The 16,272-nt window shown below is 36.6% G+C and overlaps 1 protein-coding gene across 1 annotated transcript; it reads left to right on the top strand.

The window, feature by feature from the left end:
- Positions 1-1,881: 1,881 nt before the first annotated feature.
- LOC136203185 (DDB1- and CUL4-associated factor homolog 1) lies at positions 1,882-15,597 on the top strand. The gene is made up of 14 exons (XM_065994275.1): positions 1,882-2,349; positions 4,178-4,259; positions 4,398-4,514; positions 4,675-4,853; positions 4,975-5,773; positions 5,882-5,979; positions 6,077-6,497; positions 7,903-8,505; positions 8,596-8,778; positions 9,172-9,702; positions 10,523-10,633; positions 12,588-12,706; positions 12,784-14,347; positions 14,790-15,597. Exons 1-14 carry the CDS (start codon positions 2,069-2,071, stop codon positions 15,501-15,503), a joined length of 5,802 nt encoding a protein of 1,933 aa, XP_065850347.1. The 5' UTR covers positions 1,882-2,068; the 3' UTR covers positions 15,504-15,597.
- The last annotated feature ends 675 nt before the right edge of the window (positions 15,598-16,272 follow it).

Here is a 16,272-nt window from a genome sequence, read left to right as displayed (position 1 = left end):
ACATTATTTTAGAATAAATTTGGATCTTATTTCTTTTTGTTATGTAATTGAATTCGATAAGATAAATGATAAAATCCAAGTTTAATCTTAACGTTTTTTTTAGAAGTGTAACATAGAAAATAGTAAAATTTTGTACTCAACATGTTGAACTTTAAAAAATGTTATGTTAAGATCATGACATCCATAACAAAATCGTTCGTATATGTTAAAATAAAGTTTTACGGTTTCTTACCTTATAAATAGAGATAAGGTGTAAAGATATACCTAACGTTGATAGTTAAGATTAATTTTACCCATAACATCTAAAATGATGCAATTTTACTTTTAACATTGACAATCTAGATCAGTTTTACTCATAATGTTAGTAAATTAAATTAATTGCTGACATCATTATATAAAATAAATATTTTATTCATTATTCTACATATCAGTTAGTTTTAAAAAAAGATTTTACATTTTTTTATGATTTAATAATAAAATAAGAGGTTAATGTTTTTAAATTTGAGAAAATATTAAATTTTTTTTGTCTAACTCGTACAAAATACGATATAATTTTTTTTAATTTTTTTTCACGTCTATTCATATGTTTGAGATCTATTACTATAATGAATTATAAAATAACGTACATATGAAATGTAAATGAAAATATTCATGACTGATTTGACAGTTTGATAAATTACTTTTTAAATTGACCAAACTTGCTAAATTAGAGGTAAATTTTTTTACCGTCAACGTGAGAGATAAAATTGCACGTAACATTGAGGGTAAATTTACTTTTGGCTATCAATATTCAAGGTTTTTTTTTTCATCTTAACCCTTAATATATATATATATATATATATAAAAGCTTAATGTATATTTGCATTCTTAAACTTGGAACGTTTTGCCTATTGGCATTCTGAACTTTTAAAATAGCCTATCACACATTTATAGTTGACTTTAAAAACATATCATACACCTATAGTTGGTTTTAAAAACATATTGCAGATCTATAGTTGGCTCATTTATACATCATGCAAACAAAATCGTTGATCTGTCATTTTTGACAAATGAGGGGAATACAGAACAAACTCGTCCACTTTTCTTTATCTATATAACGTACATGCCACCTCATCTGTCAAAGATGACAGATCAACGATTTGTGTAAATGAGATCTGAATGAGCCAACTATATATGCATGATAGGTTTTTAAACCCAACTATAGATATCTAATAGGTTTTTAAAATCTATTATAAATATGTGATATGTTATTTTAAAAGTTTAGAATGTCAGTATGACAAAACTTGCCAAGTTTAAGATTGTAAATAGGGTAAATAATTTATTAGTCCTCTACTTTTCACCTAATACATTGTTTTGTCCCTCTATTTTAAGGTTTCTATCTTTTATTAATATTAACTCTTTGGTCATTTTATCTATTTTTTTAGATTCTTAACCGAACATATCTTAGCTTTTAGGACAGCTACAACACAATATAAAATGATCATGTTACTCTGTTATTTTATATCTGTCTGTTTATGCCAAATATAACGGTTACAAGTCTAAAAAAAACTAGACAAAAGAACCAAATAATTAATATTGATAAAAGTTAGGAACCTTATAATGTGTTTTTCAAAATAAAGAACTAAATAGTACATAGTAAAAAATATGAGACTAATAAATTATTTACTCTAGTAAAAGTAGGGACTAATAAATATGCGTTACATATGCATTGAGCTAAGGAAAAAAGCTGAGGTAAAGCGAAGTGGTGAAACTGAAACGGTGTAGTTTCACTCGTCAAGGTTAGGGTTAGCAGGAATGGGTCGGATGTATCGGGAATTTTTCTATTGCGCTCCAGTTATTCACAGGTCTTATAAAGCCAAGCGCAAACCAAATGACATGTTCTTTTTTCCATTTCCTTCTTCAGTTTCTCTCCTTTTTAAGAACAGAGCTTAAAACTCAAAAGTTATTTCTGCCTGAATTCCTGTAGTCGGAGTGTGGCATAAGCCCCAATCCGATTGATTGATATATTCAACTTGTATATTGAGGTTCTCTCTCGTTCTCCATATATCCGTATATGTAACTGTCACAAATGGACGCTCCCATTGACGAATCATCGAGCGAAGCGCAGGCTCAAGTTGGAGAAACTGCTGTTCCTAATCCGGTGGTGGATAATCAATCCGCACCTCAATCGCAGTCACAGCAAGGTGAAGGAGTAGTAGCAGAAGGGGAAGAAGATGGAAATACAAATGAAGAGGAAGAATTAATGGAGAAGGCACAAAAATTAATGGATAGGGTCACTTCTTCCCCTGATAACCCTAACCCTACAGTACTTCACGCACTTTCCTCTCTCCTCGAAATCCAGGAGTCTCTGTATGTATCCTTCTCTTTTTCGCTATTAATGTGTTGCCTGTAATGTCAAGTGTTCGTATTCTAATATCGTATTTCTAGAGGAGTCCAGATATAGGACTTTATGTGCCGAGGAAAATTTCTATATGTTCAATACCCGTAGGCTAAATTCATTTTGTTAAAAGGCTCTGCCACTTAGTGCATGGAATTGTCTATTGGATCGGTCTTCTGATTTCGACTTCAGTAGCTCATCTTAACCCAAATTATCGTAAGCTCCAAACTAGTTTTCTTGCTTATATATGTCATCTTCATTTCGTGCGTCTTCTTTTGCCATTAGGTAGTGTTAAGCCATATGTCATTCGAGCACATGTTAACAAGTAATTGTTAGCGTTGTCATGTTAGCTCCGCTTCTTTATTTGTCATCTTTCTTTGTTTCATTCTGGTCCTTTTATGCTGTGACTTACTGGTGTTATTTTCCACAAGTAATTGATATGGATACTGAAAACTTAAATCAGCACAGTAGACAGCCTTAACCATCTCCCTACTATATATATGTGTGTGTGTGGGTGTGTGTTAGTCCCCCCCCCCCCCTCTTTCCCGGCTAGAAGGTAGCTGGGTATAAGTCATGGAAATAAGTCCCCTGCTATGAAGGGGTAAGACTGTGTACAGAAGGCAGGCCTCCCCAACCAACTCATAGTAAGATGACAGCCTCTTGCATTGGGGACAGGGTGGCACCCTTCATTGGAAATAGCATTCCGTTCTCAAATTCCAATTGAGAGGCATGACTCTTGTCATATGAAGAATGACCTTGCTGTGCCATTGTCTTGCGTAGGGATATGCTTAAAAAGTGTTTTGAGGCATTGGACCAGCCGTTGTGGATTTATGGGCCAACCCTATCCTCAACTATAAAGTATTTGTTATGCTGCCCCTCGGGACTCCTTGATAGGAAATGGGAAGAATTCAGATTAGTCCTATGTCATATTGTCCCCTTGGAATGAATGACTTCTACAAGATTTTGGAAGTCATTCGAAACTCTGAATTTTCTTTGGTAGGAACCACAGTTTCTTTTTCCTGTATGTTCGGGTTGGGAGTGTTAAGGATAAATTCCTTTCAGCTAGTTGTGCAGCCCACAGTTCAAAATTGATCATGAAATGAAAACATATCAAGATTTTTCATTTCTAAAATTCTATTCCCTGGATTTCTATTATAAATCCAAAACATTTTTATCAATACAGGTGAAATTTGCAAATGAACTCCACAAATTGAATAGGTAAGCTTTTTGAAAACAAACAAACCAATGAAATGCCAATCCTTCATTTATTTCAAGTACAATTCAATTGATTATATGTGGTAGATTGTATACTACCATGTACACAAATTTAATTATAGACGAATTTCACATTTCAAATTCGTTCATTTACAGTGACATAAATAAACTGGGAGCCATACAGTTCATTAATATGAATATGATTGACATTCATCTTCTTGCATAAGGCAAGAGTTGGCTACAAGGAATTATGGGTTTAGGAAGCTGTTCATTATCAAAATAGGATCACTATGTGAAAACCTGCTTACATCTCTCTCTATAGAGAATAATTCGTCGATATGTCACATGTTTTCTTAATCTCAATTTGCTGCTCACACTTTGCATTTATCACTGGACATTGGCTCAGGTGGCATGAAGCTGGGCTGGAGTTAGTCTCTATCTTGGCTTAAATATTTATCTGTAGCCTCATTTTTTTATTTTATTCTTGATGTGGTTGTTTTTTGCTTCGTTCTCATCCTAATTATAAGTTTGCTTTTGAGAAACTCTGGACTTAAAAAGCTAATGAAATACCTATATTATGTGCAGATACATGGAAGAGAATGCCCTTTCATCTTTTAATAATAGTCGTGCTTCTCATAACATTGGACGGCTTGGGAACTTAGTCCGGGTAACTGAATTGACTTTATTTTTTCGGGCTTAATTTCTTGTTGTGCAATTTATTTCTCTTTTGTCTAACATAACCGTCTCCGACATGTAATTTGGCAATGCTCTCTCTCCTAAATATTTTCCTTCACTTCCTTTTCAGGAGAATGATGAATTTTTTGAATTGATATCTTCGAAGTTTCTATCTGATACTAGATATTCAACCTCCATTCAGGCAGCTGCAGCAAGGCTTCTAACGAACTGTTCACTAACTTGGATTGTATATTTTCTTTTTACCTTAATTTTAATTTAGCTGTGCTTTTAAACTATGGGTCATTTCGAGTTTGCTTTTAAATTATGTGTCATTTTAAATGTCAGTTAATTCCGCATTATAAGTTGTGGTCTGTTTATTTGCTTCATAATCTGTGAACTTGCTGCAGTATCCACATGTTTTTGAAGAGCCTGTAATGGAAAATATAAAAAGCTGGGTGATGGATGAGACTGCGAAATGTTCTGGCGAAGAACGCCACTCGAAGCATGATATAGGGAAAAAAGAGGCCTCGGATTCTGAAATGTTGAAATCCTATTCAACTGGGCTACTTGCAGTGTGTTTGGCAGGGTATGCTTTCACAGTGTTGGTGAATAATTTTTCTTTTTTCCTTTACATGTAGTATTGATATATTTTTTCGTTACCACTTGTTTTTATGTCTTATTTGTTCTTGTCTCTTGACTGAGCTCAGTGGTGGTCAAGTAGTTGAGGATGTATTGACATCAGGATTGTCTGCAAAGCTTATGCGCTTTCTTCGATTGCGAGTTCTTGGGGAGGTTAGTACAACCCAGAAAGATGCTTCTTATTTAACTGAAAGCAAGAGTGCATCTGCTGCTACTTGTGTTAGAGGAAGAGAAGAAGTCCGGAGTAGGGCGCGGCAGGTTATGGATACAACTCATGTAGATAGTCTGAGGACAAATGATGAGAGGAATTTGGATGATACAGTTGGAGGAGAGCCACCTGATAGGTTGACTGAAGGGGTTGATATGATTGATGCTGATGTCAGGGACAAATGGTTTGGTCGAGATTTACGTGATGGAAAAGTAAAATTTGATGGTGATGAGAGTGGGAGAGATGACTCAGCAAGACGTAAGCCTTACCGTGGATGTGGTAGATTAAGGGGGAAGGGAAGATCGAGTGAACCTGTTTCTGAGAATGAGCAGGCTTTGACATCTCCAGGATCTGGTAGTCGATCAGGACAGGGACGAAATTTTAGAGATAGGATCTCGATGAAAAATTTAGATTCAAGAAGAGGACAAGATGCAAGAAAATGCCTAGGAAATATGAATCATGATGGTTTAGTAACAGAAAGAGATGATACTGATGACTGCTTTCAGGAATGCAGAATTGGAACCAAAGATATTTCTGATCTGGTCAAGAAAGCAATTAGAGCTGCCGAAGCTGAAGCTAGAGCTGCAAATGGACCCATTGAAGCCATCAAAGCAGCTGGTGATGCTGCTGCTGAAGTTGTCAAGAGTGCAGCCTTAGAGGTGCCCAACGTTATGTTCTGCAATGATCTTTCTTTATTATTTTTGAATTACTGATTATACCAAACTTTATACTATTTGAAGTGCAACTCATTCAGCTATCATGCTTAGGAATTTAAGTCTTCAAACGATGAAGATGCTGCAGTTTTGGCAGCTTCCAGAGCTGCATCTACTGTTATTGATGCTGCTATTGCAGTTGAAGATTCTCGGTTGGTTGCATCTTTTTTTGATGTTTATGCTTCTCTGACTCTAAAGGTGTGCTGTTAATGAATGCAATTATTGATATGCTTTGTGGACTTGTGGCAGGAACCAAACTATCAATGAAGACTCAGCTACTCTTGGTGGTGTAGAAACTGATGCAACTGAGGATGCTGATGAATATTTCATTCCTGATCCTGAATCTCTTGCACAGATTAGGGAAAAGTACTGCATCCAGTGCCTTGAGATATTAGGGGAATATGTAGAAGTTCTTGGACCTGTCCTGCATGAAAAGGGAGTAGATGTGTGTTTGGCATTATTACAACGCAATTCTAAACATAACGGGCCATTAAAGTCAGTTTCACTATTGCCTGATGTGATGAAGCTCATCTGTGCTTTAGCTGCTCATCGAAAATTTGCTGCATTGTTTGTAGATCGTACTGGCATGCAGAAATTGCTTTCTGTTCCTAGAGTTGAACAAACCTTCTTTGGCCTCTCTTCATGCTTATTTACTATAGGCTCTCTTCAGGTAATTTAATATAATAGTAGTATTGTTACTGTTTTCATCATAGTTATTTAAGGCGCAAGGCGCGCCCCCAAGCGGCACAAGGCACACTAAAAAATATATATATAAAATTATAAATGACAACAATTAACATTTCTAGAATACAACAAATAGTCAAAATAGCAACAATCTTAATCATAGAATACATGAAATAAATTTCAAATTAACTATTAACTCTTTCATAATTATAAAAAGGGCGGCCCGGTGCATTACGCGTCCCCGCTTAAGCGAGGGTCCGGAGAGGGGTCCCACCACAATTATAATTAATAAAAATTTAAATCTAATAACTCTGTTTTGCAGCAGAGCTTCCTCACAGTTACCAAACACACACACAAAAAAAAACTGTGCGAGTGTGGAATATTCAATACTTTTTTATCTGTATCTATTCAGATCTTAATCTTCTTTCCTTTGCGTTTGCTATTTCTTTCTTATTCTAAGTAATTGTTTTTCTTTCCTTTTTCTATTTCTTTCTTTCTTATTCTAATGGACGTTCTTTCCTTTTTTCTCTTCATTTCTTTTTTCTTCTAATTTATGTTCTTTCCGTTTTCTGTATCTTTTTTTATTATTCAAATTGATGTTCTTTCCTTTTTTATTTCTTTCTTTATTATGGTAATTGATGTTATTTCCTTTTCCTATTTCTTTTTTATCCTAATTGATGTTATTTCCTTTTTCTATTTCTTTCTTATCCTAATTGATGTTCTTTCCTTTTTCTATTTATTTATTTCTTATTCTAATATTTGCCTTCATAACTTCATCTTCTTTACTTCCCTTTTTTTTTCCCTCTTTCTAATTTAATCTCAGCCCTTGATCATAAAGATATCATACGGCTGAGATTAGAACAACTTATTCTAATTCAAAACTTTGAGAAATACTATACCTACGTCTAGATGTGCCTCAGACAAGGCGACAGGCTCCATGAGGTGCACCCCAGGTGCACGCCCGATGAACATCGCCAGCCTCTCTGCTGCAGAGACCCTAAGCCTCGAGCCTAGGGTCAGACACACCTTTAGCAATTATGTTTTCATTGCTGATCATAAAGATAGCATACGGCTGAGATTAGAACAACTTATTCTAATTCAAAACTTTGAGAAATACTATACCTACGTCTAGATGTGCCTCAGACAAGGCGACAGGCTCCATGAGGTGCACCCCAGGTGCACGCCCGATGAACATCGCCCGCCTCTCTGCTGCAGAGACCCTAAGCCTCGAGCCTAGGGTCAGACACACCTTTAGCAATTATGTTTTCATTGCTGTTATTATTACAATCATTCTTTTCATTCCTCTGGTGTAGGCAATTGTTTTTGCCTGTAATGATAAATTTTATATATTATATCTCACTTTTTTTTTTACTTAAAAAAATATTGAATAGGGCATAATGGAACGAGTATGTGCACTTCCTTCAGATGTTGTCTACCAAGTGGTTGAGTTAGCTATTCAACTTCTTGAGTGTCCTCAGGATCAAGCTCGTAAAAATGCAGCTTTATTTTTTGGTGCTGCATTTGTCTTCAGAGCAGTCGTTGATGCTTTTGATGCTCAGGATGGCCTACAGAAGATGTTAGGCCTCTTGCATGATGCTGCCTCAGTTAGATCTGGTGTAAATTCAGGTGCATTAAACCTTTCTAATTCAGGAGTTATTCGTAATGACCGTTCACCTGCTGAAGTGCTTACGTCATCAGAGAAACAGATAGCTTATCACACATGTGTTGCATTGCGACAGTACTTCAGAGCACATCTACTTCTGCTCTTGGATTCTATTCGTCCCTACAAAAATAATCGAAGTGTGGCACGGAATGTTCCAAGTATAAGAGCTGCATATAAGCCACTTGACATTAGTAATGAGGCTATAGATGCAGTTTTTCTGCAGTTACAGCAAGACAGAAAGCTTGGTTCTGCATTTGTGAAGACTCGTTTCCCTGCAGTTGATAAGTTTTTAAGCTTTAATGGGCACATCACCATGTTGGAATTGTGTCAGGTAGGTGTACGATTGTAGCTCATTAATTATCTGTTTTCCATCACCTGCATGCAATTTCTATTATTATATCTGAGTTGGTGCTGCTTGCAGGCCCCACCTGTTGAGCGCTACTTGCATGACCTGCTCCAGTATGCATTGGGTGTTCTGCACATCGTAACATTGGTAAATGATAGCCGGAAAGTGATTGTAAATGCAACATTGAGTAATAATCGAGTTGGTATCGCTGTCATTTTGGATGCAGCAAATATTTCTGGTAATTATGTGGACCCTGAGGTAAACAAATATTCCCTTCATTCATAACTTCCAGTCTCATAATGAATTTTGTAGTTCCTAGTTGGTATATTATCATGGAATTTGAAGCAAAAACTTGGGGCTGTTTGATGAACTCATATATCACTTCAAAAATATGTATTTGATTTTATATGAAGAAAGTGACATTTTTAATATCTTTTAATAGTATTACTTCCAATAGAACTTATTGTAAAGATTGCTTTTGCAGATTTAAAATATGTTTACACCTTTATATTTGGTTATATTTAATCATCATTCATAAAATTGTCACTTACGTTTTCAGCTATTAATTTTCAGTTCTACCAATCAACTCATTTTGGCTGGTTTGTCAATTTTGGCTCTTATACCTTGTGGCCATTCTTCTGACATTTACAGATTATACAGCCTGCATTGAATGTGTTAATCAATCTTGTTTGCCCACCGCCTTCTATTAGCAACAAACCACCTGTTCTTACGCCAGGCCAGCAAACTCTTTCTGGTCAATCTGCAAATGCTATGGAGACTAGGGATAGAAATACAGAACGTAGCCAGAGTGACCTAAGGGAACGAAATGGAGAGTCAGGTGTTAATGATCGAGGAACTGCAGCTGCTTCTGCTTCTCGGTCGACTAGTAGCACCTCACAAACCCCTGGCTCTACAGCAGCTTCAGGATTGGTTGGGGATCGAAGAATATTTTTAGGTACTGGTACAGGTTGTGCTGGCCTTGCTGCACAGATGGAACAAGGATATCGGCAAGCAAGGGAGGCTGTCCGTGCTAATAATGGTATAAAGGTTCTTCTTCACCTTCTACAACAACGCATATATTCACCTCCTGCTGCTCTTGACTGCATTCGTGCTCTCGCATGCCGTGTATTGCTTGGTCTCGCCAGAGATGATACAATTGCTCACATATTGACCAAACTTCAGGTGAAGATTTGGTTACAAGTGAACTTTTCATATTTTTGAAGATTGGTTGACTATGAAAGACCAAAATTTCAAGAGTTTAATGCAATTGAATCATATTTATCCAATCTTAATTGTTGGGAACTTTAGAGTTTTGCATGAAAAAAATTCAATTTGAAAGTAGGTTTTCTCAGAGAATTAAAAATATAGCAAAAGGATGATTGTACAGGAATTCAAGTCATTTTATGAGACTTCCTTTCATGTTGCTTGCCTCATATTAATTTCTTTTTCCAATCTAGTGGTGAATAATGGTAGAAGAGTTTCAAATGTTAAAAAACGCAGATTTTTTATCCCACGAAATTGTTGTTGTCAAGGTTCTACAAAAATAGATGGGGGTCAGCTTAATTTGATATCTGTGCCCCCCTTGACTCCTAGTATAGTTCATTTAATTGTGTGGGAAAGCTAATAGCTGTATGCGAATTTAATTTTTATGCTATTTGGTCAATGCCAGCAGAACTATTAAATAAAGACATTATTTGGTCAATGCCAGCTAAATTGTTTATTATTATTATGAAATTATTATCATAAAGCTTCTATGAGACAATTAAAGGTCAATTTGTGTGGCATCTATATCCCCTGCACTCTGGATTTAGCTCATTTGATTTGAATATATCTCTGATAGTTTCTTTTTTAAAACTCTTTATACTAACTTCAATTGTTTGGAAACTTGTAGTTTAATGTGAATTTATTTTCTTAATTTTATTTTTCTAAATGGTGGCAGGATAACGCAGTAATAATACTATTTTGTTATGTTATGTTGTACTAAGTTCAGTTTGTGTTTTAGGTTGGTAAAAAGTTATCAGAGCTGATTCGAGATTCAGGTAGTCAGGTGCCTGGAACTGACCATGGCAGGTGGCAATCTGAACTTGCGCAGGTGGCAATCGAGCTAATTGCAGTAAGCATCTGTTCCTTCTATCATGCTTTGAATGGAAGATCTGTATCATGTCCTGTGTAGCAGTTGTCTATTGCACTTTTCATCTGCCATGTTTTTAAAATAACCTCTAGGGTATGGGTTCATTGTAAGTGTTGGTGAGTAGAAAATTCGTATTTGTTGTTTGTGTTCATAGGTTTGTTGATCCGGCCCATTGCACATAATAATGTTTAACCATTCGCACAGTTTACGGAATTTTTTCCATCTTACACTTAATTTTTACACTGTGTTTCCACAGAGGAATGCATTATTTAGAATGTCTTCCTTCTCTGCCAAGTCGTTTTATAAAATGAATTGATATGTTTTTTAGTGATTTTAGGCGTTACAGGATTTATTGCACTGTAATTGGTTGGTTTTGGTTTGCTAGACGATAATCCTAATCCATTTTTAGAACTGTAATACGAAAATCTTATGGATTTTCTGTAAACAGTTGTTGCCCATCTCTTTCCTTATTTTAAGTTGTTGATAGTTCCATAAGTGTTACAAGTGGACCGATCATCTACACTTTTGATCACATGATTTGAAGTGATGGTCCATGTTTCCAATCCTGAAGGGCCTCAGTTCAAGTGGTAAAATTTCAGGAACAGTTTTATCTGCTAGGTTTTTATCTTCTTGCTGAGTCTACGAAACCTTGTTTCTTAAATTAAAATTTATTAAGTAATCGAAGAAGAACAAATAAATCTATTTATGCTGACCCTGTCAATTTGTGTTTCTCTGGATGCAACTAATCTAAGTTGTTCAAGACATTTGTGCGTGTCGATAACCTGTCTCTTAATATTTCACATGATTGCAGTATTTACTTGTTCATATTTCTTAGGGAAATTTCCAAAAATAACCCCGTGCTTTCGCTGATTTGCTGATGGGTGCCTGTGGTTTTTTTTCTTTCAACAAGAGGACTGAGGTCCTCGCCTGTTTGCAAAACCAAGAACTTTTAGGTTTACACTGCCAATTTACTGTTGATGGCCTCAAAATAGAAAATTCTAAGAATTGATGATATTCTTTCAACTTTAAGTCTTCAATTTTTTAGTTTTGAGGTCATTTAGGTGTTGTTTGATTAGGAGAGAGGAAGTTAATGTTTAGAGAGAGAAAGCTCCAAAAGTGATGATTTTGGAAAACTAAAAACATTGTTCCATAGATATGGTACTAAACAAATTTAATTCTTGAAAATTTCTATTTTGAGGTCGCCGACGGGTTAAACTGGCAATGTTGACCTAAAAGTCGTTGGTTTTGCAAACAGGCGATAACTCCAGTCCTCTTTTTGCAACAAAAAACCCCACAAGCACTCATCTACAAATCAGCGAAAGCACAGGGTATTTTTGGAGTTATCCCTATTTCTTATCTATACAATCAATAAAGTGTATGTGCATGTGCTTCAAGTTGTCAACTAGTTTCTGATATAAAAATTTAGCCTGTCAATATAATTAATAGACTTGTGATAGTTTCTCTAAAATACTGTGATTGCTGCATAAACTTATTTTATCTTTTGGGCGGGCTGGACTCAATTGATTCAGGTATTTTAAAGCCATGTCCTAGCCCCAGACGTGATGTTTAGGCCTAAATTTTGGCCAACTCTTCCCAAGTAGAATATGATATAAATAAAGATAAAATAAATGTATGTTTTATCAGGTTAGCCCTCAAAAGAAATCCCATCTCTAGGGACAAGTTCTGGATGTAATACCCTGTTATAAATCTAGTTTTTGTGGGCTTGGAAGTTCCCCAGCCTAACAGATGCCGACTCGGCTCTATCCTTTTATTTGTTTTGTTTTGTAAAACTTGGAAACTTAAAGACTTGCTAATCCAAATGTATGCTGATATGATCATCTTCTATTGAAAGATTTGTTACATAGACCAATTTATTTTTTTCCGTTTGCTTGCTTTCTGTAGAGTTGGTAACTTTTGTCGTCATGTATTATTCCAGATTGTAACCAATTCGGGGCGTGCAAGTACCCTAGCTGCTACTGATGCCGCTACTCCAACTTTGAGACGCATAGAAAGAGCAGCGATCGCTGCTGCAACACCTATTACTTATCATTCTAGGTACCTTGTAAATTTAAGCTTCTCTTTAACCATCATATATTTTTGTTAATTATTTTGTCTGCATGCGAAAACTGCAGGGAACTTTTGCTCCTCATGCATGAACACCTTCAGGCGTCTGGTTTGGCTGCAACTGCTGCTGCATTGCTGAAAGAGGCTCAGTTAACACCTTTGCCATCATTGGCAGCTGCATCTTCCCTTATGCACCAAGCTTCCACGCAAGAAATTCCTTCAACACAGATTCAGTGGCCGTCTGGTCGAGCACCTTCTGGATTTCTATGCAGCAAACCAAAAGCAATTGCACATGATGAGGATTTCAGCTTCTTGTCTTCAAAGAAGAAACCACTTGTTTTCTCACCATCTTTTGGTTCGCAATCTAAACATCACTCACAGTTCCATGATTCCAATCAATCATCATTCAAGAAGGCTTCAATTGGTTCAAAACAATTTGCTAGTCCTAGAAATTTATCAGAATCACTGCCAGAAGCTGTGCCAAACTGTAATCCTGAGGTGGAATCATTATGTAAAACTCCAATTTTGCTGCCTATGAAACGGAAACTCTCTGAGCTGAAAGACGTTGCATTCACATCATCAGGGAAGCGTGCCAACATTGGTGAGCATGGACTTCGCTCTCCGGTATGTTCTACTCCCAGTGCTGTGCGTAAGAGCAGTTCTGTTACTGATGCTGCTGGTTCTTCTACACCTAGTTCTAATTTACGGGATTTACATGGTCGGTCAACACCAAGTACTTTGCTAGATTATGTAGATGATAACCAATATGGGCTGATAAATGATCACCAACCCAGCAACTCGGAGCGATTAACTCTTGATTCTCTTGTTGTTCAATATTTGAAGCACCAACATCGCCAGTGCCCAGCTCCTATAACCACTCTTCCGCCACTTTCCCTCTTACACCCACACATTTGTCCAGAACCAAAAAGGAGCCTTGATGCCCCATCAAATGTAACGGCAAGGCTTGGTACTCGCGAGTTCAGAATTATGTATGGTGGAGTTCATGGGAATCGCCGTGATCGTCAATTTGTGTACAGTAGATTCAGGCTGTTGAGAACATGCAGAGATGATTCTGATGCCCTTTTGACATGCTTGACTTTTGTTAAAGATTCTTCTCATATTGCTGCTGGAAGTCATGCAGGAGAGCTGAAGATATTTGATCCCAACAGCAACACTGTTTTGGAGAGCTGCACAAGCCACCAGTCTCCTCTGACACTTGTTCAATCATATCTCTCCGGTGATACACGACTGCTCCTCTCTTCAAGTTCCCAGGATGTACGCTTGTGGGACGCCTCTTCAATTTTAGGTGGGCCTATACACTCACTTGAAGGGTGCAAAGCAGCTAGGTTCAGCAATTTTGGGAACCTATTTGCAACGTTAACAACTGAACCAGCTCGACGAGAAATTCTTCTATACGATGTCCAAACATGTAATGTGGAATCAACTTTGGCCGATACCATTTCAGGTTCAACAGGTCGAGGTCATGTATATTCCCTCGTACACTTCAGTCCTTCTGATACAATGTTGCTATGGAATGGTGTATTGTGGGACAGGCGACAGTCTGGTCCTGTTCATCGGTTTGATCAGTTCACAGATTACGGAGGAGGGGGCTTTCATCCTGCTGGGAATGAGGTATGCAAAATCAGTTGCTTTTTTGCTCATTAAATGATACTAAGGAGACGATAACTTGGTTTTTCCTCTCCTATATTTTTATACTATTAGCTGAATTAATCCGTGATAAGGTTTTTCCTATGTTGCACTGAAACTCTTCTGCACTAGCATTTCCATTTCTTTTCTGTTTCAATATGGTTTCCTAGCTATATTTTTTAAAAATAACATTTCCTAGAGTCAGTTTCTGTGCAACATAGGGTTTTTTCTCCCCTAAATTTTTATTGCTTTTTGTGTTGAGCAGAATTGTGAAAACGATAAAGAGAACATGGTTTAATTTTATGCTTTTTAAGTAATGGTGCGAGAATGTGAACCTGTTTCGAATTTGCTTGTGTCTCTTTCAAGTAGTTTGTTTGCAAGCTCTTGTCTGACATATTTCGCTAAGAGTTATTTTGGTGCTGCACAGGTGATAATAAATTCTGAGGTGTGGGATCTCCGTAAATTTAGGCTTCTTCGAAGTGTACCTGCTCTAGACCAAACATCAATAACGTTTAATGCATGTGGTGATGTCATTTACGCAATCTTAAGGAGAAATCTTGATGATGTTATGTCAGCAGTACAGACTCGGCGTGTAAAGCACCCACTCTTTTCTGCTTTCCGTACAGTAGATGCCATAAATTACTCAGAAATTGCGACTACACCAGTAGATCGGTGTGTCCTTGATTTTGCAACAGAGGGTACAGATTCTTTTGTTGGGTTAATTACAATGGACGACCAAGAGGAAATGTATTCATCCGCTAGGATTTATGAAATTGGACGAAGAAGACCAACTGATGATGACTCTGACCCGGATGATGCTGAAAGTGATGAAGATGAAGATGATGATGACGACGACGATGATGAAGACGGTGATGTGGACGCCATTCTAGGCCCGGACATAGATGGTGATGGTGAGAGTGATGGTGATGGTGAGAGTAATGATGATGATGATAGCGGGAGTGAGCTTGATGACGACGATGAGGATGATGTGGACTTTATAATGGATGATGTAGACTTCGACGGCGGAGCCGGTATACTAGAGATTGTTACTGAAGGTGATCAAGAGGATGATGACAGTCAGATAGTTGAATCGTACAGCAGCGGTGAGGATGACTCTGTCAGTAACGGTTTTAACTATTAAATGTCCATCTTCTATATCATCAGGTATCTTACTAAAGCTCAGATGATGTAATTATCTTATTTTCCCCCGGAATGCAGTTATAATCGATTTAGCCTTTTTTGGTCTAGGTAGAGAGAGAAAGATAGAGAGAGAGTGTGTGTACGGTCCAAGTTTAATTTTTCCGGTTGCTATTTTGGGTAATCATTTTGCTAGTATCATAAAAGTATAAATTTTACAGGTCTGAAACTTAAAATACAAGTATTTCATTAAGACAACAGACAAGAAAACATGTATTTAGCAAAGGCTCGAGTGGTGGTAAGAAATTTAGGGGTGGATTTTTCCACGAAAACATGATTTACTGAGACACTCCGGCTTACAAGACACGAAAATCATTTTTCATGCATTTATATCATATATTACCATATTGTTGCGAAACCCAAAATTGTTACCTATTCTTTGTCTAGCTATAGTTTTTAGGATAAATGCTCAAGTTACTGGGGGAGAGCGGAACAAGTCTCTATGTTTAAACAATGCAATTTTAAGCTTAAGGTTTACTAGACTGACTTGTTTATGGGCTGGATTGGGTCAGGCTCGGTGGGTTTTTATCTAAAAATGTTCAGCTCAAGTCCAGTCCCGTTCATTGTTAATTTAAGTGGGCTCCGGTCTGGTAAAATCAAATCCCAAGCCAGTCCATATAAGTCATCTATATATATCTATATATATATATATATATATATATATATAATTTTTAATAATAAAAAATAAAATTTATATTTAAAAATAAATATAT

This window comes from Euphorbia lathyris, chromosome 8, assembly GCF_963576675.1.
Source record: "Euphorbia lathyris chromosome 8, ddEupLath1.1, whole genome shotgun sequence".
Classification (NCBI taxonomy): domain Eukaryota; kingdom Viridiplantae; phylum Streptophyta; class Magnoliopsida; order Malpighiales; family Euphorbiaceae; genus Euphorbia; species Euphorbia lathyris.
Note: the sequence above shows the minus strand (reverse complement) of the source record. Positions and strands in the feature narration are given on the sequence as shown.